This window comes from Peromyscus leucopus, chromosome 1, assembly GCF_004664715.2.
Source record: "Peromyscus leucopus breed LL Stock chromosome 1, UCI_PerLeu_2.1, whole genome shotgun sequence".
Lineage (NCBI taxonomy): Eukaryota > Metazoa > Chordata > Mammalia > Rodentia > Cricetidae > Peromyscus > Peromyscus leucopus.
This window is the reverse complement of record NC_051063.1, coordinates 57,557,563-57,582,715: the sequence shown is the minus strand read 5'-3', so window position 1 is coordinate 57,582,715 and position 25,153 is coordinate 57,557,563. Positions and strand designations below refer to the sequence as shown.

At 47.7% G+C, this 25,153-nt stretch overlaps 2 protein-coding genes across 2 annotated transcripts in view; both read right to left on the bottom strand.

The window, feature by feature from the left end:
• Positions 1–1,129: 1,129 nt before the first annotated feature.
• The window catches only part of C1H11orf80 (chromosome 1 C11orf80 homolog), a 90,918-nt gene continuing 66,894 nt past the window's right edge, over positions 1,130–25,153 (bottom strand). Inside the window, 12 exon segments of the mRNA XM_028892785.2 lie at positions 1,130–1,780; positions 2,050–2,112; positions 2,374–2,445; positions 2,568–2,735; positions 3,196–3,299; positions 3,522–3,601; positions 3,709–3,811; positions 3,948–4,694; positions 5,647–5,725; positions 14,385–14,483; positions 19,893–20,003; positions 22,718–22,839. Of these exon segments, the coding sequence (XP_028748618.1) occupies positions 4,348–4,694; positions 5,647–5,725; positions 14,385–14,483; positions 19,893–20,003; positions 22,718–22,839 (758 nt within the window). The 3' untranslated portion in view covers positions 1,130–1,780; positions 2,050–2,112; positions 2,374–2,445; ... (3 more) ...; positions 3,709–3,811; positions 3,948–4,347.
• Positions 1,543–4,161, bottom strand: Rce1 (Ras converting CAAX endopeptidase 1). The gene is given in 9 exon segments (XM_028892795.2): positions 1,543–1,598; positions 1,601–1,780; positions 2,050–2,112; positions 2,374–2,445; positions 2,568–2,735; positions 3,221–3,299; positions 3,522–3,605; positions 3,709–3,811; positions 3,948–4,161. Coding segments are annotated over 9 exon segments (981 nt in total). The 5' UTR covers positions 4,124–4,161.

Sequence of the window (25,153 nt, the reverse complement as noted above, 5' to 3'; positions counted from 1 at the left end):
TGCCAAATAAGGGTCTGCTCCTGGTGGGGACTACAGGTGTGCAGCAGGTGGTTTAGGGGTTCTACCTCTGGGGGTAGGGGAGACCTAGTTCACAGGTCCTGGGACATTTGCTCAATAAAGGTGGCCTTCCCTTGCCCTCCACACGAGGTCATGTACAGTCTGCCCATCCCTGGTGCTGTCCCAACCCGGGGCAGTACGGGTGGAAGTCTCTCGAATTCTCATGAGGTCTAGGTCAAATCTGTTTTCCCTTTTTAAAAAAAAGCTTCCTGGATTTCAGGAAAGTGGACCCCTTTCTGCCCAGTGTTTTGGGGTCTTGGCACATGACTTTGGGGGAGAATAAGTCAGTGGGGTCTAGGCTGCATCCTCTCTGGACCTCAAGATCTAAATGTACTACCTACCCCCTCACCTCCCAACGGCCAGCTTCTACACAGGCTGGAGAAGAGCTCCGCAGGGAGGCAGGTGTGTGACTGATACTTCCCTTCACAGCTGTAGGAGTGTGGCTGTGTCACAGTCACCCTGGGGGGTGGGGGCGGGGGGATCACTGGGGAATGACTACATGTCCATCTTCTCTCCTCAGTCACCAGCTTCAGGAAACAAGTTTCAGAACAACCTTGGACATGGGAGACTTAAAATGATATTCACAAATTAAAAAAGAAAGCAGAAGGAAGAAAGGGCTAGCCAGGAAAACAAGCCCCACTGTAGAGTGTGGTGAGCAGGTAGAAGACTGGGTCCTAAAGAACCCTGAGGTGCTGTGCTGCTTGAAGGAGTCCTTGCCATTCTCAGGGCTGGGGCCTTTCCCTGGGTGAGGCAGAGGGGCAGCAGTCCAGGTGGAACCAGAGACCTCTACTCCTGGGAGCCACCCTCCACCAGCTCACAGGGGTCAGGGCTGTGGCAGCGAAGGTGCCGGCCCCACAGAGATGGGTTTCCAGCTGTACCTGCTAACTGAGCCACAGCTCCGGAAGAGTGAACCACAGCCCTATCCTTTGCTGTTGGGACTTGCTTGCGAGGCTCACCTGCCCAGGTCAGCAGTGTTCGAGGTAGCCAAGAGAGAGGTGTACACACTCCCAAGTGTTGGCTTGGGTCCTTACCAAGATCCAAGAACATGGATTCCCAAAGGTTCAAGACCATGTTACCCAAGTTAAATCTCTTTAATATCCCAATACAAAGTCTTGATGCAAAAAGACAGTGAGAAAACCCTGGGAAGTTGGGAGGAGGGGTTTTATAAATAAACCCACCGAGCAGCTTTTCGGAGGGGCTGAGGGGAGAGCTAAGAGAAGCAGCAGTCCAAAGAGGGAGTGCTCCTAGATCTGTCCTTGTCCCTCATGTCCAGGTGCTCCTCAGCCCCTCTTTGAGAAGCCGCACCCTTTGGGTATCTGCTCCTTTCTCTTGGTCCCTGGGGTTCAACTAGCTCTGGCTTCAATCCCCTACAAAAATTCCTGAGATCTCGGGGACCCCAGCCAGCCCCTCCTCTGCAGTATTTCTTGATAGGGAGGGGCTGGCGAGCCCGTCAAGAGTTCACTGGAGTATGCACAAGAGTGATGGTCAGGAGCACAGCAGGGTCTCTGAGGCTCCGCCGGTTCGTTCCAAAAGCAGACAGAGGGAAGGCTGCCATAGAGCCTGGGGTCCGTCAGGGGTTGAAGCAGAAGCAGGAAGAGTCCCACACCGAGAGCGTAGCCTGCCAGCAGCGGCCACTTGTGTGGATGCTCCAGGGCTGCGCACACGGCCGGGAAGCCCATGTAGTTACAGAAGGAGTGGCAGAGGACCGGCCCTATCAGGTGTCCTGGAGATGGAGACGTGCGGTGTAGGAAGCGGCCCCGCCTGGAGTGAGTGACCCTGGTCCCCTAAACAGGACTCAGTGACACCCCACTCCACACATTCATGTGCCCCCATGTCATGACCTCTGCTTCCACCTTCAGACCTGAAAGGCTGAGGGCCCTGGCTCAGTCTGCCTCAAGGACTGGCAGAACAAACTTATCACATCCACAGTATTCCCCTTCTCCCACCCACATCTGTGGGCCCCTGGAGACCCAGGAAAAACTGAGGACCAACCTGTGCGGATGAAGAGGAAAGCCGTGTAAGCACCAAAGACAGCAGTGTAGGAGAACTGGAAGGCTGGAGATGGAGGCCGAGAGTGACCACACAGGCATGCCCACCCTGCCCCAGTACTGCACATCCCATAGCCAGAGACCACCCTTTCCCCTCGGCAGTGGCTGCCTGGCCACCATCTATGGCTGTCCTCTGTACCCCACCTCCAACGATCAGTGGTCCCCATCCAATCCTTGGAGCCCTGTGCTTCCAGGCCTTTCTGCAGAGTGCCTGTCAGGGATATCACACCCCAGCCCCCAACCGTCCCGGGCAAGCTCCCAGGCTCACCTGCAGACAAGAAGATACTCCCCACACTGCTCTGGCGGAACCGTAGCTGCTCAATGATGTGATGGAAATGGGCTGGGAGGAAGAAGAAAACCACACTGTATTCCTCTGGCCAGCCATTTAGCTCCCGGCCTCACCCCAAGCCCCATTTTTAGACCTCATGCTGGGAACATCTTTGCTGGACCAGTTAGACTCACCAACTCCAAAAAAGAGTGGGCAGGTGAACACAGCGGGGCCCAGACCTGTGCATGGCGCTAACATGGGCAGCATGCAAGCCCGGAACACCAGCTCCTCTGTCAAGGGTGCAATAACTTGGTTCCGTAGCCAGCGCATGTCTGTGAGGCAGCGGGCCCAAGAACGAGGGGCTAGGGCAAATATTCAGGATAAGTAATGCAATGAGTGCCTGGTTACTGAAAACAGAGACCCGCCCCCTGGGGCCTCCCCACAGATTTATTCTGGCCAAACTCAGGTCAGGAATCCTGAGAATCAGAATGGGGGAGGGAGCAAACCTTATCAGACCTAATTACAGTGTCTTCAGATATAAGTGACCACAGTAGACGAGGGAGTCATGGTAAATTCTGGAGACACCAAAATTTAACCAAGGCCAGTCTTTAGGGAAGCCAAAGGATGGAAAAGCAGGGGAAGGCGCTGTCTGACCCACATCAGGTACTGTTCTGGGTCCTGAGAGGCCTCCTTAAGTATCAAATTTATAATTTGATTATTGCTGAAGAAACACACCCGGAGAGGTGACATCTCACCTCCTCAGTCCAGATCACACCATCTCACTGACTCCTTTCCCCAGTATCCTGGACTGCCTGTGCCTACCTTTTTCTCAGTCTTGAAGACTCACCCAGGACAACCTTCAGCCCATCTGTCAGGTCACACGGGCAATCCATAGAGAGCTGCATCAGTGGACCCAGGAAAAGGATCTGGGGGCAGAAAAACAGATCAAAGGAATGACTCACCACAATCCCACGACCTTGCTCACACCAGTGCCCTTGGTCAGCCTCATGAGACCTCGGGTTTCCCAGACATGCACACCAGGGAGCTCAAGGGCCACATCCTAATTCCTGTGTGCGTCTGCCAAAGGCTGGACACGGGCATTGCACTGCACTAGTGACAACCAACAGGGAAAACGAAGCAGGACTCACCATAGTTAGCAGCAGGGGCAGCAGAGCTGCTGGGAAAATGCCCTCCAGCCTGAAGCCCATCAGGGTGAGCAGTGATGTGCCTGGCTGAGCCACAGGAAAAAGGGCATCAGTGATGTTCCCTCCCACACACACACACAAAAAAGCGTTGGAGTCTTTCCCTGATTGCCGTGCCCCGCCTCCTTCGCACCTGGATGCCAGTGAGTTCCCTCCAGAGCAGCACGCAAAGAGGGGACAGGCTGGAGACCACCAGGACACTGGTGAAGCGCCGCTTGATGACAGCAGGGTGGTCCCTAGGAAGGGAACAGTAAGTCCAGGGGGCCTTGAGCAGCTCCTCGCTAATGCGGCCCCACCCCCGCCGGCCCAAGCCCCGCCCACAGCCCCGCCTCGCGGGGGCGCGGATTCCGGCCGCGCGCGCAGCCCCCGCACCTGGGCAGCTCGCTCTTCCACACGTAGAGGCTGCCCACGTAGGAGCAGGCGAGGCTGAAGCAGGAGAACACGGACACCCAGCAGCACAGCCCCGGGCCCAGCGCGGCTGACTCGGGCTGCCGCTCCGGCCGCGACACCGACAGTAGGCGCAGCCCGTCCCCGCCCAGCGCCGCCATCACGCCCGGACCCGTGGCGCACAGCAGTGACGCGCTGCGTGGATGACGTCAGGCGGCGGCGCGAGCGGCCGGCGCCCCTGGGGCGCCCCTCCCTTTGCACTGTAGTCGATAGGCTGTGCTTGCAGCAGTTTTATTGAACCCCAGAAGACATGACACACGTGTCCCGGGCTTCTCTGGCCCGCTGGGATCCTCAGTAGCGGGCGATTAGAACCTGCGCCCCGGACTCAGCCACTCGGACAGATTGGAGACCTCCTGCAGCCACAAGTCCTGCGGGAGCAGAGGAGACAGTGGTGAGGACCCAGCGGCAGCAGCCCAGGCCCGCACCCACCCCGCGCTCGCCATACTACCTCCAGGCCGCCGGCAGGGCTCGCTGCGTCAGCCGCCGGGACCCTGCCGGGGGCCGCTTGGGCCCGCGATCCTCTGGCATTTGGGGAGGCCACGGTGGGCTCGTGGTGGCCTGTGGCGGACTCTGGAGGGCTCAGATCCCTGGCGGGGCACAGAGCTTGCGATTCTTCCCCGCCCTGGTTGGGGCTTCTCTTGAGCTTCTTGTTTTCTGCTTGCCCGCTGGTCTCTAGGAGAAGACAAGTCCATTTCATCTTGCTCCTGCAGCTTTGTGCTAGTGCTACAGAGAGTCTACATAGTTCTAAATGAGCTCTCCCATTCCATCCTTCCAGATGAAATCTTTCAGCGCCCGGCCTTCCGTTAGCTTCCCCTCCCCCTCTTAGCTGGACCTTGATAGCGGGCATCTGCAACTTTCTGCAGATTGTGCAATATGAATTCCAAGCTCCGATTGCTTCGGGCAGAAAGCACCTCAGTCTCTCTGGTATTGTACTAGGCAGTTGCTACAGAGGCAGCTTTTTGTTGTTGATATTTAAACAGGCTCTCATGTAACCAAGGCTGGCCTTAAACTGATCACCCAGCTTCTATCTCTCAAGCGCTGGGATTACAGACACAGTCAACATGCTTTAGCCCAGTGATTCTCAACCTGTGGGTTACAACCCCTTTGGGTCGAACCACCCTGTCACAGGGGTTGCATATCAGGTATTTAATTACGATTCATAACAGTAGCAAAAGTACAGTTATGAAGTAGCAATGAAAATTTTATGGGGGGGGGTCACAACATGAGGGTTGCATTGCAGCTTTAGGAAGGTTGAGAACTACTGTTAGCTTATCCATAACAGGTCCACTTGTGGAAGGGGAGAGGAATCAAACTCAGGTCTTGTCAAACAGGCAAGCACTCTGCCACTGAGCTACACCCCCAGCCACTCAGGTGCAAATTTACAGTGTCTTTGCCTTGGCACATTCCTCCTGAGCAGGCCCTGGCAATGTCTGCCAACAAATGCACTTTTCTTTAAGTACAGCGCACAGACTTCAGGTAGGAACACATGCTGCTGCCGTAGACCCAACCCGTCCCAGCAGGTGGCGGCATAGCCAAAGTGCAGCAGGATAGTTGGCCCTCTCCAAGCATGGTTTTTACTTCTCTGCTTTCAGACCAGGGCACACCCAAAAACCTGGAGCCTTACCTACAAGGGACTCCGGGCCGATAGTCTCATGCCAGCCTTCGGTACTCTGGGCCGAATGCCTTTTCTCTGGAGTCGAGTGCTTTAACAATTAGAAATTCCAAGTGAGTTTTACAGAAGTCTGAATGAGCCGTAGGAGACGTGTGTGCCTGGTGGCTTGATTGATTTATAAGGATGTTCTTCTCCTGGAACTCCCTCTTCCTCCTAACTCAGCAGTCTCTACTTGACCTCCAACTTTCAAAGCGTCCTGCTTCTGTGGACCCCTGGGAACTCACACCCTAGCCATTCCCAGCATATCTGTTCTTCCCTGAACTTCAGATACCTGCTTACAGTCTGCCTCGTCTCAGGCTCTGAAGTGTGGCACTGTTCATCATTTTACATGCATGTGTCCATCTTTCTACTCAAGATTTATTTTTACATATCTGTGAGTACCTATGTGAATTACGTGTGGACATATGTATATGTCAGAGGCCAAGAGAGGGCGTCAGGGCCCCTGGAATTGGAGTTACATGTTTGTGAGCTTCTGATGTGAGTGCTGGAACCCAAACTTGAGTCTGCTGCAAGAACAGCAAGGTCCCTCTTACACACAGCCATTTCTCCAGCCCCTCTTTATGTAGTCCTGGCTGTCAGGAACTTGATGGGCAGACCAGGCTAGGCTCGAACTCATAGAGATCCTCCTGCCTTTGCTTCTGGGATTAAAGGCGTATGTCATAATGCTTGGCCATGTCTATTTTAAAATAAATTTTTTTTGGGGGGTGGAGAAACAGGGTCTGACCTTGCATGTCTGGTCATCTGTCTCTCTCTCTCTCTCTCTCTCTCTCTCTCTCTCTATATATATTATATAATATATATATATATATATATAATTTAAAAGAAATCTTTAAAAACGATGAAAAAATGCCTTTTCCTTCTTCATACACGTGTCTCTCCGCAGGCCTGAGCACTCGTCTGTCTCTTTCATCTTAATAAAACTCTTGTTACTCTTGTTAGTGAAAAAAAAAAGATGATAAACGAGTCCTTACGTAGCTCAAAAAGTGCATGAGAGCTCCAGGTACAACCCCAGCACTACATAAAGCACACACACACGTAATCCCTGCACACAGGCGATGGAGGCAGAATGAGTTCAAGATCATCCTCGCTATATAGGAAGAGAAAGGCCACAGAAAGATAAAGGTCTCAGATGCACGAGAGACCCTGCCTCCAAAGCAACAGCAAAAGCCCCACCTGCAATTCCTACTTCAGAGAACACCATGGGGAGAGTGAAAAGAAAAACAAGAACGGGAGAGGCTGGGCTAACTGCAGGTCAGTGGGCACAGGCTTGTTTTCAGTGGGATGGAGGTGTCCTGGAGCTCGGTGGAAGCCGGGACACAGCACTTTTAAAGTTGCATGCTTTAAAAATGATAAAATCTTAGCCAGGCAGTGGTGGCGCATGCCTTTAATCCCAGCACTGGGAGGCAGAGGCAGGCGGATCTCTTGAGTTCAAGGCCAGCCTGGTCTGCAGAGCGAGATCCAGGACAGCCAGGGCTACACAGAGAAACTATCTCAAAAAACAACAACAAAAAGGTAATCTTAGCTAAGAATTACATCACAGAAAGGTACATTCTATAAGGTACATTCTATAATACACTGCTTCCCTCCCTTCCTGCCCCTTGAAACAGTCTCACCATACAGCTCTGGCTGTCATGGAACTCACTATGTAGGCCAGGCTGGCCTCTGTCTCCCAAGTGCTGGGGTAAAAAGCGTGCACTACTATACCTGGCATCCTCACTAAAATGTTTTATGTTATAGAAGCTATGCAGTTAGTTACAGTCACCGCTCATCATTTCTGGGAATGGGTTCCACAATCGCTCCCCCCCATATACCAAAAATCCTCAGATGCACACATCCTTAGAGGTATGTGCTACCATAGCTGGCCTACATCGTTTATTTATTTATTTATTTGAATTTTTTTTTTTTTTTTTTTGGACAGGGTTTCTCTGTGTAGTTTTGGTGCCTGTCCTGGATCTCACTCTGTAGACCAGGCTGGCCTCGAACTCACAGAGATCTGCCTGGCTCTGCCTCCCGAGTGCTGGGATTAAAGGTGTGCGCCACCACTGTCCAGCTCCTACAACATTTATTAATACCAGTTCTAACTTGTATAATTACATTCCCAGGAACATACAAAGGACAAACATGGCCCCCAGACACAGTGCAGTTTGCTCTAGCCTGGGAAACCTTGTGTAGCAGACACGTCTTTCTCCTTTTAGAAACTGGTCTTACGGAGGGATTACCCACCTGAGGTGGGTAGCACTGTGAGAGCCTTGCATACCCGTCAATGTCTGAGCCCCGAGAGGCAGACTAGTCCTCAAAATAGAGCTCCTCGATTTAACACTGGAGCATTCAATTCTAGTCTGCACTCTAGAAAGCACCTTCCCTTAGAGAACTGCCTACTTCTCCTTAAACTGTAGACGGGTGAGTTCTATATTAGGTGAGTTGGCTGGTTACCATGGAAACAGTGCTGGCCCACAAGTGAAGGAATTTGACCTAGACCGTGTAGTTTATGGCTGGAGCCACTGGGTGCCACTGTTGTGCCAGCAGTGAGTGATCACAAAGAGGCTGGTGCTCCAGGGAAGGAGTCATGACAGGATCTAGGTGTGCTCTTCCCTGGACTTGCCACTCAGTCCTACAAAGGCACAATGACCAGGCTTGGAAGCCCCGCCCACTGGCTGTGTGACTGGCAAGTTTTAAGTTTTACAGTTACGTTATCTATAAGATGGAAAACAAAGACCCAACTCAGAACATCTTTGTGGAGACTGAAGTGGAAATACAGACTAGGTACCCTGTAAATGCTCCTTTCTTCAAGATCCTTGAGTTCCCCAGCCATCTGCCAAGCTAAGTGGGCTGTGGATGGCCCTGAAGGCGACAGGCCATCACTAGAGCCAGACAGGGTAAAGAGGTCAGATAGATTCTTTGAGATCTCACTGGGATGTCAGAGAGGTCCACGCAGAAGCTCTTCAGAAGCAGACACACTCCTAGACCCTGAGGGGTCTTTCGGGGTGCTGATGATGGCTCATGCTGTATTCTCAAAATGTGCCTGGTCGCAGTGACCTGGATTGTGCCCTTCCCGCATGTCCACGGCCTAACACCAGGTGCCTGTGAATGTGAGATTATTGGAAAAAGGGTCTTGACAGATATAATTAAGGATTCAGAGATAGGACCACACTGCATGCTGGATTCAGGGCAGGCCCTCCTAAAGCTGAGAAACAGTTGGGTAGGGAAAGGCTCGGTGAAAGATGGAGGCAGAAACTGGAGTTAATGTAAGCCACAAACTAGGAACCAGAGAGAGGATTCTCTCCAGTGCTTCTGAAGGAAGCACAGCCCTGCTCACACCTTGATTTTGGACTTCTGGTTTCCAGAACTGACAGAGTAAATGATGTTAAGTCTTAAGTTTTTGGTACTGTCTTACAGCATTGCTAGGAAACTAATACAGTAGTTATGGGCTTTTACATGCTTGAGGTGCGGCCATTAGCTCTCCAACATGGTGAAAACCAGTGAGCTTTGCAGTGAGCCAGCTGAGGGCTGCAGACAGGTATGACGGAAGTTGTGAAGGGAGCATGCTGTGTGGGCTGTGAGCCCACTGAAGGGAAGGGGGGCAAATCCAAGAATCTCAAGATCCTCCATGCCCGAGCACCTGCATTCCCCATGCAGCCAGGCAGACGGAGGTACAGAGGAGGAAAACTGCAGAGGGCACGCTGAAAGCCCTGTTCTTTCAGAAGATTAGGAGAGGCTGGAGAGAGCGCAGCAGGTAAGAGCCTCTTGGAGAGGGCAGGACCACATGCAGCTCCAGCCCCAAGGGATCACGTGTGAATTAAGTTCTCCCGTATGGTTGAGCAGTGCTCCACCATGGAGATACACATCAGGCTGCTTTGGCCACCAAACCTCTAGACACAAGATCGTTCCCAGCTTGGGGTTCCAGCAAACAAAGGTACTGTGCACATGGATGCACCAGGTACTGTGACATAGTGGGATAGCCAGGGCAGATGGGTATGTATGTAACTTCTAGAGAAACTGCCAAATCGCCAGTTCTAAAAACAGGGTTTCACCATGCTGCCCAGGTTAAATGATCCTACCTCAGCTGCCAGAGCTGAAGCTACAGGCGCATGTCCCCATGCCTAGTGGTCTTCTTAGTCTCAATATCTGTGGTTTTCATCTGAATTTTCATACTACTAATAATGAGCTTGTGTATTTATTTGCAGTTTAGGGTGTTTTGTATGGGCACTTTTATTAAAGTGTGTGTTCACTAGAACTCTTAAAATATATTCTGGAGCCCATGGCTATTTTTTAACTAGAAATATGATTTCTTCCTTAGGATTATCCTGTGTCACAGGGGTATTTACGCTTAATGAATTGCCATTTCATCATTTGATGTCAAATGTACTGCCAAATAGCTGTTCCTTCCTGACAATTTAAAAAAAATAACAGATGCCATATCTCTTAATTTCTAATAGTAGCATCTTATGGTTTAAAAAAAAAAATCGAGAGAAGGCATTCTGCTATGCAGCTCAATTTGGTCTTGAATTCACTATATAGGTCCAGGCCTGCCTTAGACTCTCCGTGTTCCTGCCTCACCCTCCTGAGTACTAGGATTACTGGTGTGCATGACACATGGAGCCTTCTCTTTTTATTCTGGTTTACCTGGTTACACCTTTATTAATATTCTCAGTGCAGTATACCTTTTAGTCTCAGTGGTTTTCTTTATTTTTATTTCATATTAATCTCCACTTGGCTCTTTATTATTTCATTTCCTCCAATGTGAGCCTTTTCTTCCTAGTCTAGTTAACAGCATTGGAAGGCAGGGTTGCTGGGCTGAGATTGTTCTTTCCTTCTATATATTACATTAGCTGTAGTCCGTTAGTTCCGATCATTTGCATTTCACTTAATTAAAATACTTCTAACTTTTTTTTTCTTCATGTTTTATCTCATGTATCATTTATTTCCCAAACACTTTAGAATCTTCTAGATATTTTTCTGTTGATAGTTTTATTTTAGTAATTCTAATGTGGTCAAAACATACTTAGAGGCTGGTGATGTTGCTGAAAGGGTCAAGAGCTTGCCACTAGGCCTGGCAGCCTGAGTTCCCTATCTGGAGCCCATGTGGTAGGAGGGCCCTGATTCCTGCAAGTCAGCTCTCTGATTTCTACATATGCACTATGGCAAATGTCACAAATAAGTGCTAACACACACATACCACAAACTTCAGAGCAAGATGGTTCACTGGGTAAAAGGTACTTGCTGCCAAGCCTGACTACCTGAGTTCAGTCCCTGAAACACACATGGTGGACAGAGGAACAGCTTCTGCAGGTTGTCCCCTGATCTCCACACATGCACCGCAGCATACATACATCACACAAATAAATAGACGGAATAAAAATATAAAACGTTTGTATGATTTTAAATACATTTATATCGAGAGATATCTAATGGCTGGGAATATGGTCTTCTGGTTTTGATATCTAAAGACTGGGAATATGATCTTATCTGATACAGAAGTATGTAATGGCTGGAATATGCACTGTTCTGATTTAGAAATACCTAATTGCTAGAATATGCTGTATCCTGCTGAATGTATCCTATGTACATGAAAAGAACTGTATTCTTCCATGGTTGGACAATGTTTTTTATGAACATCAATTAGGTCAAATTGATTGATAGCACTATTAAAGTCTTATACAGACTTACTGATTCCTGTCTGGCCGTCCTATCAATTATTGAGAAAAGTATGTCAAAATCTCCAAGCATAGCTTGATTTAGCTTCTTTGTACTTAGAGTTTCTTCATTTTGTTTCTTGTATTTTAAAGCCTTCTTAAAAGGTCTGTGCATGTTTAGGACTACAGAAGGCCCCTGGGTGACGGTGGTTTGCCATGGGCTTCACAATGGTGGGGAAACACCTTCAGACTGCCTTGTGATCTCCGCCTCACTTCTTTCCTTTTTCTTTTTCTTTCTTTTTTTGTTTTTCAAGACAGGGTTTCTCTGTGCATCTCTGGCTGTCCTGGAACTCACTCTGTAGCCCAGGCTGGCCTCGAACTCAGAGACCCACCTGCCTCAGCCTCCTGAGTGCTGGAATTAAAGGCGTGCGCCACCACTTCCTGCCCCCCTTTCAGTATATAGCATTTAGTATATTCCATGAGCTATTGTGTAAAATTGGCCTTGTGTTTAGATGGCTTTTCCCAGATGAAAGCTGTTGTAAGTGTCTGAACACATTTAAGTTAGACGGGTTATGACAGTCAGCTGTATTAAATGAAATTTTACTTCTGATGATTTTAATTTAGGATGGGTCATTACAATGTAATCCAACTGTAAGTTGAGTAGCATCTACAGTTTGTCTTCAGGACTAACATTTCATCTGTATGAAATGACCCTCTTTATGAATGTGTGTGTGATGTGAGTGTGAGCACATGCATGCCACAGCATGAATGTGGAGGCCTCCCTTGTGGGGAGTTCTCTCCTTCCGACTTGTTTTGGAGGCAGGGCCTCTCTCTTGCTGTTTCTGCTCCGCTGTGTCCTACTCCAGGCTAGCTGAACCACAAGCTCCTAGCCGATTCTCCCGCCTGTACCTCCCAGCTTGCCATAGGAGTGCTGAGATCCCAGATGCACTACCACATAGGACTCTTTACATGGGCTCTGGGAATCACTCAGCTCTCCAGACTTTCTCAGCAAGAATCTGAGCCATCTTGCTGACACGGAAAGGACCCTATTTATCCCACATAATATTTTCTGCTCTGAAATTTACTTTGTCTGATAGTGACAATAGCCTCTCTAGCTCTACTTTGTGTTAATGTGGTGTATATTTTCCTGTGTGTGCATGCCTATGCGTATGTGTTGTATATGTGTGTGTAGGCATGGTGGACTCTCGTCAGAGCTGATGAAAACCTCGACTCCTCCAATTCTCTTGCTTCCTTTCTCATTAGATGCTAGGGCCTTGCTGTCCATATTCTCTAACCACCAGAGTTTTAAGGCACCTATTCTTAAATATTTTGCCATAGCAATGTCAAATGGACTATGGCAGTACCTGTGGGTTTCCAGCCCTGTTGTTTACCTCAGGCAGACTGCTAAGTTTTACCTGGACTGCCTCTCTTACTTGATGGCCTCCATACACTTCTCTAGATGGTATGCTGGGTAATCATCATTTTGTTTGAATAAAAAACATTTTTTTTTCCAGCTGGACAGTGGTGGTGCACGCCTTAAATCCCAGCCTCTCGAGGCAGAGGCAAGTGGATCTCTGAGTTCGGCCAGCCTGATCTACAGAGCAAGCTCCTGAACAGCCAGGGCTATACAGAGAAACTCTGTCTTAAGAAAAAACAGAAAAAAAAATTCCCCAATAGGATATAGTGGTACACAACTTTAATCCCAGCACTCAAGAAACAGAGTCAGAGAGATCTCTATGAATTCAAGATCAGCCTGATCAACATAGAGTGCCAGGCCAGCCAAGGCTATATAGTAAGACCCTGTTCTCAAAAATTTTTTGCTTTCCATTTCTCAGAAATGACCATTCCATTTATTGCCTGATGTTAAGGAGCCATCTTGACAATCCCTCCTCCTCCCTCCCTCCCTCCCTCCCTCCCTCCCTCCCTCCCTCCCTCCCTCCCAGAAATGACAGCGTAATGATTTAATTTTTAGTCTCTTTTGCTTATTCAACTTATATTTTAGTTTTTAAAAAAGTCAAGAGAAGCCTGGCAGTGGTGGCACACACCTTTAATCCCAGCACTCGGGAGCAGAGGCAGGAGGATCTCTGTGAGTTCGAGGCCAGCCTGGTCTACAGAGTGAGTTCCAGGACAGCCAGAGCTGTTCCACAGAGAAACCCTTATCTCAAAATACAAAACAAAACAAACAAACAAACAAAAAACCCCAGCTCCAGGTGTGATGGCGCACACCTTTAATCCCAGGAGGCAGCTCTCTAAGTTCAAGTCTAGCCTGGTCTACAGAGGGAGTTCCAGAACAGCCAGGGCTACACAGAAAAACCTGTTCTGAAAAACCAAAAGGGAGGGGAGGGAGGGAGGGCGAGCCAGAAAGGTGGGCTTTAGTTGAACAATTTGTTACCAGCTACACCTGGAATGAAGGCACACAGAGTTTTCTAGCTAGGATCTCTCCTTGTTAGAGGACATTGTCACCAAAGGTGCTGGAGTTCTCGCACCTCCTTGAGAGTAGAAACTTCAACTGCTCTAGACCTCTGGCACACAGAAAGGAGAACCGTAGAAGGTAGATTTTTTTTTTTTTTTGGTTTTTCGAGGCAGGGTTTCTCTGTGTAGCTTTGCGCCTGTCCTGGAACTCACTTGGTAGCCCAGGCTGGCCTCAAACTCACAGAGATCCGCCTGCCTTTGCCTCCCGAGTGCTGGGATTAAAGGCGTGCGCCACCACCGCCTGGCTTAAAGGTAGATTTTTATTAGATTTTTATTAAACAAAACTTCACAACAGTGATTTCAGGTATGCGTTATTATCATTTTACTGACGTAGAAACCAAAGCTCACAAAGGTTAAATCTCTAACGACACCAACATTTCAGTGGTAGAAATGGAACTCAGTGTCCTCCATGCTCTCGGCTTCTACAAAGCACTTGGTTCTGGAATGTTTCTCTGGGCTAAGGCATCTTTGCTAAAAGGCCAGCCATGTGATCTGAAGTATTTGTACTCATCTACCCTGAACTAAGGGTCCCCACATCAAAATGGGAGATCTCCACTAGAATACGAGTATTATCTTCACACTTACCTGCTCTGTGTCACATGAGCAGTGGGACCGAAGTCTGTGCTGGGTGGCATCGTAAAAGATCCTGTGCAGTTTGGTCCCGAATTCCTGTGTGTCAGCTGCCTGAAATGCACGAGAAATAGAAGGTGCTGGATTCACGACTGGAAACCAAAGGGGAGGCACTGCAGAGGCCGAGGAAGGCAAGGGATCGGCGCTCTCTGTATTTACAGCTCTGTCTCTACGGGAGCATGGAGAGGCAGAGAAGGGCCCGAGATACTTGGTATGTGGCTTCCATATGTCCTCCCACCTAAGCAAGATCCTTCAACCAAGATCTCTGTCTACAGCAGATAAATATCCCAGAGATCCCTCTGTCTCATGACTGGGTTGTGAGAGATTCTCTTCCATAAGATGATTGAGAAAGCAGTGATTCCACTGAGGCTGTGGAGTTCCTCAGTAAGGCTGAGGAAGAGGTAGGAAGTCTTCCTCGGAAGACAAGCCTTCTGGAGAGAAGAGAACCAGAGAACACAGTCTGTATCCAGGGCATATGGACTTGCCTTTGATGCTTTAATACAGGACTGTAGGCTATCAGTTAAAGAACATGAGGAATCACCTGAAACCACACTAATTAAAAAATGTATCTTTATGTGTGCTTGCATGTTTGTAAGCCATGTATGTGCAGGACCCTGCAGAGGCTAGAAGAGGCGTTGATTCCCCTGGGGATGGTTGTGAGCCACCTGATGTGGGTACTTGGAATTAAACTTGGGTCCTCTGGAAGAACAGCAAGTTCTTTTATAACAGCTGAGCCATTTCTCCCAGCCCCTAACACATTAATTTTATAGACAAGAAATTGAAATTAAAAAAAGTGAACCACTCAAGATCAGGTAGGACAAAGTCAGGGCCACTTCTTCCCCCATCACCCACATGCCCAAAGATGAAGTCATGACTAAAGGCACCTGCTTATAAAGGAATTATTCTTTTTTTTTTCCCCCGGTTTTCCGAGACAGGGTTTCTCTGTGTAGCTTTGCGCCTTTCCTGGGACTCACTTGGTAGCCCAGGCTGGCCTCGAACTCACAGAGATCCGCCTGGCTCTGCCTCCCGAGTGCTGGGATTAAAGGCGTACGCCACCACCGCCTGCCTAAAGGAATTATTCTTTGTGCCATTAGTTCAAAGCACTTAATCTAGGAAACAATTTTAGATAAAACAAGATATCACATAAAGGATTAACTGAAGCACTATTTACATACAGCAATAAATGCTATCAACTTAAGTGCCCAAAATTAGAAGACTGGATTATTAGATTAAGTAATAAAGTATACTATTTATTTATTTATTTTAGATTTACTTATTATGTATACAGTGTTCTGTCTGCAGGCCAGAAGAGGGCACCAGATCTCTTTACAGATGTTTGTGAGCCACCATGTGGTTGTTGGGAATTGAACTCAGGACCTCAGGAAGAGCAGCCAGTGTTCTTAACCGCTGAGCCATCTCTCCAGCCCAAGTATACTATTTATTAACCAAAGCAAATTATAACCCTTTTGAAGTTGGCAAAATGCCATTTTATATACAAAAATATAGTTCCTTGGTTTTAACTATGAATATGAAATGTGCAAAAATTAAAATTATAGTGATAGATATTAGCACTTAAGTTTTTCTCTCTCTTTCTTTCTTTCTTTCTTTCTTTCTTTCTTTCTTTCTTTCTTTCTTTCTTTCTTTCTTTCTTTCTTTCTTTCTTTCCTTCCTTCCTTCCTTCCTTCCTTCCTTCCTTCCTTCCTTCCTTCCTTCTTTCTTTCTTTCTTTCTTTCTAATCTTTTTTTGAGACAGGGTTTCTCTGTGTAGCTTTGCGCCTTTCCTGGAACTCACTTGGTAGCCCAGGCTGGCCTTGAACTCACAGAGATCCACCTGGCTCTGCCTCCGAGTGCTGGGACTAAAGGTGTGCGCCACCACCGCCCAGCGCATTTAAATTTTTCTATGTGTTATATTATCTTTTTTGTTTTGTTTTGTTTCTTTGAGACAGGGTTTATTTGTGTAGCTTTGCGCCTTTCCTGGAATTCACTCTGTTATATTATCTTTTAAGAAAAAAAGCATATAAAAATGAAGGAACAGCCAGGCATGGGAAGCAGAGGCAGGTGAAGCTCTGTGAGTTCAAGACCAGCCTCATCTACACAGAGTTCCCTAGCAGCCAAAGCTTGTCTTGGGGAAAAGGCAGCAGCGACAAATAGGGAGTCTGTGATCTGCTCCCAACCTGGTCACCATATAACCCCAAAGGAATACAGGGAACTAACACATACTAAGAACCCATCATGCAGTTTGTATTTCCAGTCTCAGTTGCTCGGCCACTACAAAAACTTTCATAGACTTATAAGAGGCTTATAAATGCTACAGATTTCTTTCTAACACTCTTGGCTATCTGAGATCAAGGGTATGTGATGGTGACCATTAATGTTAATTGTCACCTTGACAAAATTTAGAAAAACCTGGACGGAAGGCCTCTGGACAGACAGTGATTATCCTGATCACGTTAACTGATGTGGGAAGACCTTTTTGTTTTGTTTGTTTTTTTTGAGACTGGGTTTCTCTGTGTAGCTTTGGAGCCTGTCCTGGAACTCGCTTGGTAGACCAGGATGGCCTCGAACTCACAGAGATCCTCTGCCTCTGCCTCCCAAGTGCTGGGATTAAAGATGTGTGCCACCATCGTCCGGCGACCCTTCTTAATTGTAGGTGGAACTGTTGGTTCCTCATCAGGAGATCATGAACTGTATGAAATGGGGAAGTGAGTGGAGTACTGGCCCCACCCACACATTCACTGCTGTGTGTCTTAGAGTTTCTATTTCTGTAGTAAGACACCATGACCAAAGCAACTTGGGGAGGAGATAGTCTGTTTCATCTTACAACTCTCAGGTCACAGCCCATCACTGAGGAAGCCAGGGCAGGAACTCAAGGCAGGAACTGAAGCGGAAGCCATGGAGGAACACTGCTTATCCATGGCTCGCTCAGTCCACTTTCTTATATACTCCAAGACCACCTGCCAGAGATAGTGCCATCCTATCACATCAATCATTAATCAAGAAAATGTCCCGCAGGCTTGCCTACTGAGCTGCTCTTTTCTCAGCTGAGGTTCCCTCCTCTCAGCTGACTCCAGTTTCTGTCAGTTGACCAAACACGAGCTAGCACACAGACTACAGATGCAGGGTGATCAACTGCCCCGAGCGCTCGCTGTCCTGACTTCCATGGTGAACTGTAAGCTGAGGTAAACCCTTATCTCGGGTGGCTTCTGTCAGAGTGTTTCAGCACAGCAGTGTTAGAGACCGAGGTCAGGTCTCAGCACAGTTGGGGTCTTTTCCTGTGTCCTCACACTGCAGAAGGTCAAGGGTTTCTCTGGAGCCTCTTGATTTTTTTCTTTTAATTTGCTGGATGGGGTGCCATGATGCATGTGGGGGACAGAGTACAACCTGTGGGAGCTGGTTTTCTCCCTCCGTCGTGTAGCTCCCGGTTATCAAAGTCAGTATGTCAGGCTTGGTAGCAAGTGCCTCTACCCATGGCCATCTCACCAGCTGTGAGGCTACTTAATTAAGAACTAATCCTGGCCAGGTAGTGGTGGCTCACACCTTTAATCCCAGCAGAGGCAGAGGCAGGTGGATCTGTATGAGTTCAAGGCCAGTCTGGTCTATGGAGTGAGTGCCAGCCAGGGCCACACAGAGAAACTTAGTTACAAAAAAACAAACAAAAAGAAAAAAACAGACTAATCCTGTTGTGGGGTATTCGCCAGAAAAGACTGCTCAGACATGGGTTTAGGCCAATAGAAAGTCTTTATTTTATTAGCTGGCTGGTGACTACACTGGGTGTTCGGGATCCAGTGTAGCACTGAGCCTATTTCAGGGTGGGCACACAAACCATGTTCTGGGCTGACATACTTCAGTAACAAGAACAGTTAGCCAGAAGCAGAACTACAGAAGCTAAAAAAGCAAAGCTAGTACTTTGAGAGACGTCCCCAGAAGTCTTTTAGTCTTTGCTTTAGTTTTGACAGGTGGTGCTGTCTATGTGCTGAGTTTTACAGCCTGAGTGGTACTTCCACCATGGAGTCAGTTGTGCTAAGGCCTGGGCCTGTTACAATCCCATTCATATGACCACCCCTCATAGAACAAAACAGCCAACTGAAGAGCACAACCTCAACTCTCAGAAGTTTCCTTTAGGCTGCACACCTTTGATACCAGTACTTGGAGGGAGCAGCAGGAGGATATCTATGAGTTCAAGGCCAGCCTGGTCTACATAGTGAGTTCTTTTTATATAGACCCTATTTCAAAAAGAAAAACATTTGCTTTGTGTGTGTGCACGCAAACATGTACAAGTGCATACCTGTACATGTATAACCACGGAGTGCACATGTAGAGTTCAGAGGACAACTTCCAAGAGTTATTTTCTTCAACTATATGGGCTCCAGGGATCAAACTCAGACGCAATCAAGTTTGGCAGCAGGTGCTTTTCCCTGAGATATCTTGACAGCTCCAAAAACTTGAAAATATCTTGAGCTAGGTATGGTAGCCTAAGAGCACCACGTTGAGGGTTAGGATTTCAACGTGTGAAGTTTGGAATGAGACAAACATTCAGACTGCAGCCTACATTTCGCCCCCAACCTATGAGGGGCTCCTATGTTCCCCCAACTTTTAAACAAGTTTCAGAAAAGTTAAATATAGGCCTAACTCCATGTAGCAAGTAAACGAGTCAAGGACCACTGACCCCCAAACTCTGGTGCCAAACTACATCACTCACTCCACTCTGTCACATATACACGGTACTGTGTCTGCTCGTTATGTTCGTGTATTGTCACTGTGAGATAGCGAAGCGTTCTTTCACAAGGTTGAGCTAGAAATCAAGGGTCTAATTCTAGCACTCTGAGTATAACTTTTCTCATTTATAAAAAGGGTATATTTACCACTATCCTTCAACAAATTTCTTTTTAAAATTACTTATTTTTTGAGACAGGGTTTCTCTGTGTGGCCCTGGCTGTCCTGGAACTCGCTCTATAGACCACTTGAACTCAGATCTGCCTGCCTCTGCCTCTCAAATGCTGGGACTAAAGGTGTGCTCCACCATAGGTGTTTTCCTGCTGTGTGCCTGTGCACCACATGTGTACCTGGTGCCTAGAGGCCAGAAGAGGGCATCAGATGCCCTGAAACAGATAGTGATGAGCTGCCATATGGGTGCTGGGCACTGAACCCAGGTCTCCTGGGAGAACAGCTCTTTTTTTATTTTGGTTTTTCAAGGCAGGTAGCCTGGCTGTCCTGGCCCAGGCTGACCTCAGAGATATCCTCCTGCCTCTGCCTCCTGAGTGCTGGGATTAAAGGCGTGTGCTACCACTGTCTGGTGGGAGAGCAGCTCTTAACTGCTGAGCTGTCTCTCTAGCCCAACAAATATCTAAAAACACTCAAAGCTGGTACCAAGTAGAGAACACTCCAGGTGTTTCTCTCGGCACGGCAGGTTGTAGGCCTGCTGCATCATCACTCAGTGCTGTTGACCCCATCTGCAACCGCTAACCTCAAGAGCCTGGAGGCATGTCGTCCTGAAGCTGCTGCAGGTGCTTCCAGTCAGCACACTCATGATGGAGTTCACAGCCACAGAGAGGGAGCCCTGCAGTCTCTGATGAGCCTGGAGTAAGGAGGAAACATGTCAGTCCCAGAGCACTGGCTCCGAGAATGCCAAAGGGGCAAAGACTGCAGTCGAGGCCGAGTATCAACAGTTCCATCACCAACATTAATGATGCTGTTTTCTGTTGTGACAAGGACTTTACAATCAAAACATCCTCTTCCACAGAGATGGCATAGTGATGTGACATACTAAGACAAGACAAAAGACACTGGGTAGGAACTGGGGGATGTAGCTCAGTGGATAGAGTGCTTGCCTAGCATGCACGAGACCCTGGGCCAGCACAGAATAAATCAGGTGTGGTAGCACACACCTGTAACCCCAGCACCCTGGAGGTGGAGGCAGAAGAGTCAGAAAAAGGGTCAAGGTCATTTTCCACTAAGATTGAAGCTAGCCTAGACTATTCCAGTCCTTGTTTCCCAAACAAACCAAACAGTGAAGCAGATATTTGGCACTGGAGAGATGACTCAGCGGTTTTGAGCAAGTACTGCTATTGCAGAGGTTTGCTCACAGCCACCTAACTCCAGTGGCCTCTGTCCACACACACAAACACATAATAAACGTACTTTGTATGTTTACTTCTATGTGTTGTGACAGGGTCTCACTGTGTAGCCCTGGCTGGCTAGGAACTCACTATGGAGACTGTTGGGATTCTGCCACTCCTTCAGCTACATGACCACACATGCGCAGTTCAGTAGCCAGGTAAGGGGCCTTACACCTTAGGTCATCCATGCACAGCGTGGTCATGCAATCTGCGTGGCATAGCTCCGTAAGCCCACATGCACATGTGCAGGGAAGTCCTTTAAAAAGCCGATCACAGACTCCTCCCCCTCCCTCTCGCCCTGCACGCGTCTTTCATAGGCCTGGTCATTCTCTTTTGTCCTCCCCACCCCAATAAAGCTCTGATACTGGTTTTGTTGTGCCTCGTGACCTTTCTTGCATGATAACAACTGCCACATTTAAAACCAACATAGACCAGACTGGCCTTGCTTCAGAGACCTGGATTAAAGGTATGTGCCACCACACCCAACTTTTTTTTTTTTTTTAAGAGACAGGGTTTCTCTGTGTAGTCCTGGCTGTCCTGGATCTCACTCTGTAGACCAGGCTGGCCTCAAACTCACAGAGATCTACCTGCCTCTGCCTCCCAAGGGCTGGACTTAAAGGCATGTGCCACCACTGCCCAGCACACCCTTTTATTTATTTTTATGTATATGGGTGTTTTGCATGAATATTTGTGTACCACATGTGTGCCTGGTGCCAGCAGAGGCCAGAAGAGGGCACCAGATCCCCTGGAAGTGGAGTTGCAGTTGTGAGCTGCCTTGTGGGTGCTGGGAATGAAACCAGGTCCTCTGGAAGAGCAGCCAGTGCTCTTAACTGCTGAGCCACCTCTCCAGCTCTAAAAATAAATCTTAAAAAAAAGCAAACAAAATAAAACAAATATTTAAATTTTTGCTTTAGACTTATGGTTTGAGTGCATGATCTGTGTAGGTTGCACATGTCACACACACAGTGCATGGGGGTCAAAGAACAACTCCAGGAGCTGGTTCTCTCACTCCACCTTTATGCGTCTCTGGGATCAAATGCAGTTGGTCAGGGTTGTGTGGCAAGTTCTTTGACCGCAGAGTCATCTCACTGGCCCCTTTGTGGCAGGGTCTCACACTACTCTTGCTACATGACTGCACATGCGCTGTTCAGTAGCCAAGCAAGGGTCCTTATGTCCTACACAATCTGTGTGCTGCGTGATCACACAATCTATGCTCATGAGTGGTGTTGCTATGTGAGCCCATATGCGCATGTGCAGGGGACTCCATAAAAAGCAGGTCACAAACTCCTCCCCTACTTCTTCTTCCTCCTTCTCCTCCTTCCTCTGTCTCCGCACATGTCTCTCAAACAAGCCTGAGCACACTCTCTCCTGTCCCCCTGCTTCTCCTAATAAATTCTCATAGTGGGTTTTGTTGTGCCTTGTGGCTTTTCTCTTACGGGAAACAGTGCCACTTTATGAATAACATTGTGCTGCTGCATAAAACTAACAACCATAGCCTAGGCTGGTTAGAAATCATTCTGTAACTCAGGCTGGCCTTGAACTTTCAGTAATCCTGCCTCAATCTTCCAAGTGTTGTGATTACATACAGAAGCTACCAGATCCAGCTCAACTTAATGTTGGTTGATTTGTTGTTTTTAGTTTTAAACTTTGCTCTTCAGTTGGCTGTTTTTTCTACAAGGGGTAGGCATAGGAAGTAGGATAGGAAATGTATTACCAAAAGTGCACAGATTGGAAGAACTCAGTCTGGGCAGAAACAAGTGGGACATTATGAAAGAACTGGGAAAATGAGGAAAGAGGGTAAGGTTTACTGAAACGGCTCGAGAATATGTGGGATCAATATGCAGTGATGCACACTTATAATCCCAGCACTCTGGAGGCGGAGGCGGCAGATCTGTGAGTTTGAGGCCACCCTGGTCTACAGAGTGAGGTCCAGGATAGCCAGGGCTACACAGAGAAACCCTGTCTTGGAAAAAAAAAAAGTAAGAGGTATAGTAGCCATGGTTCTTGTTTGTTTTTTGTTATTTCTGAGTGTGGCTGCTCAGGCACACACTGGTCACTGTGGCCTAAGTAGAAGCTTAACTCCCTGTCCAGATGCAGCGTCAGGACCTCACTAAGGTGCAGAACTGAAGGCACACGGAGGGAGACTGGACACTCCCCGCTTGTAGTTTATTACCTGGACAGCTTGGTGATGCCGCTCCAAGACCTGGTCCACGGCTGACTGGATAGAGTCTCGCACTGGGCTGCGGCTCTCTGAGAGGATGGCACTGAGATGAGCTGTGAGCAGAGTATGGAGTCCTAAGAGGATGAGAATGTTGGGATCCATGAATGAGGGTGACACTGCTCAGGACTGCTGTGGCAATGCCTCCTGAAGAAGCTACTTCCACCTCTCCACAAATAACTGATTTTCAGAGACAGCCCCTCTCAATTCCCATTTGCAAATAAAAGCAAGCTTAGTTTAGGAAAATTAAAGTGAGTCACATTGCTTCTGAAGAAACAAATGCTTAACCCATGCTATGAACAGTGGCCGTGGTGTCTTCCAAGAAGAAGGAGCCTCTCAGGAGGGCTGACCTCCCAGTCCTACTTGAGCATCACGCTTAAGTGAGCTGCCGCTGTCAGCAGTGTGCCATCTCTTTCCAATGTGGCAAAGGAAAGGCTAAAGCTTTAAAATGATTGAAGACGATTTAAATTAAAAAAAAATGTATAAAACGGGGTGAGGGCTGGGATGTTGTTCAGTTGGGAGAGCGCTTGCCTAGCATGTAAACAGCCCTGGGTTTGATCCCCAGCATCATCACACAAACTGGGCATAGTTCCACACTTGGGAGGTGGAGGCAGGAGGATAAGGAGTTCAGGGCATCCTCAGTGAGTCCAGTGAGTGTGGGGCAGCCTGGGGACATGCAAGATCCTGGCTGAAACTAATTAAAACTTAGATGAAGTAACCATAGTCACCTCTGCTAGCATCACTCAGAAACCGACATGTGGGGCTGGATAGGTGGCTCAGTAGTTAAGGGCACGGGCTCTTACAGAGGACCAGGTTCGATTCCCAGCACCTACATGGTGACTCACAACTGTCTGTAACTCCAGTTCCAGGGGATCCGACTCCTGTTCTGGGCCTCTGGCCTAAGGATGCTAAGCACCCATGTGGTATATATACATACACATAGGTGAAACATTCATTCGTACACAACACACACAGACATAGATACACACACACACACAGACACACAGACACACAGACACACACACACACACACACACACACACACACACACACACACACTTTTTAAAAAATAAAAGTCAGAAGGAACAGTTCTTATCACAGGGCACCACAATGCTCTCCAGGGAGAGAAAGTTATATATGGACTTAAAAGGAATCTGGAACTAGAAGTAAGTGAACATAGATTAAAGGTCATTTTTTATTTTTATCACCAACTAGTGATGATGAGGTAACTTCACTCTTCTCGCTTCTGTGCAGAAAATAGCTTTTCTTATGTGTTCTCTCAGATATGTTGTCTAGATAAACTGGGGTCATGTAAAATGAAGTATTCTGAAACACACACGCAATGTTCAAAGGGGAATACTGCTGTTGCTATGGTGACGGAACACGCGGATTCTATTTTATATACTCTGGACCCAAGAAGAACCCAAGAAAAATGAGAAGTTTTTGAAGGCAGACATTTAATTAAAAAAAAAATTATTCCTAAAACTGCTCCTACCACCAGATGCTTTTGGCACTGTGGCAAAATAAGGAGTTAATCATAGAAGTTACCATGACAAGGTAGGCGGGAGGCCAGCCGACTGATTTTTTTTTAAAGACACATGAACACAGACTAATTCTGCACAATCTGTTGCCTAAAGCACAGAGCTCTGGAGAAGGCATTCAAGGAGGTGAGGAAGGCCGGGGAAAGACAGGTCAAACTCACCCTTGCTGTGTCTCACCGTGTCTCCTTCAGAGGGTTTAAGACACCTGCTCTAGTTACTATGCAGCAGGTTTTTAAAAAATTTTTTTTTAAGATTCAAAACTTCATGTTTATCTATATCTATGCATGCATGCATATATGTATACACACATGCCTCCAGGTGCCCACAGAGGCCAGAAGAGGGTGTCAGATCCCCCTCCTGGAACTTGAGACACAGGCAGTTATAAGCCACTTTACAAGGTGCTGGGAACCAAACTCTGTTCTCTGCAAGAGCAGTACTTGCTCTTAACCACAGAGCTATCTATCTCTTCAGCCCTAGCAGTGATTTTCATTTTGAGACAGGGTCTCACTATGTAACCCAGGTTAGCCTGAACTGGCTGTGTAGACCAGGATGGCTTCAAACTCAATGATCTGCCTGCCTGTCTCTTAAATGTTGGGATTAAAAATGTATGCCACACACTGGGTGGTGATATTGCAAACCTTTAGTTCTAACACTAGGGTTGGGGAGCAGAGGTAGACAGATCTCTGAGTTTGAGGCCAGCCTGGTCTACAGAGTGAGTTCAAGGACAGCAAGGGCTACAGAGAGAAACCTTGTCTTGAAAAAAAAAAAAAAAGAAAATAATAAAAAAAAAAAAAGAACAAAAAGCATGTGCCACCACACCTGGATTTTTATTTATTTTATTGTTTTTTAG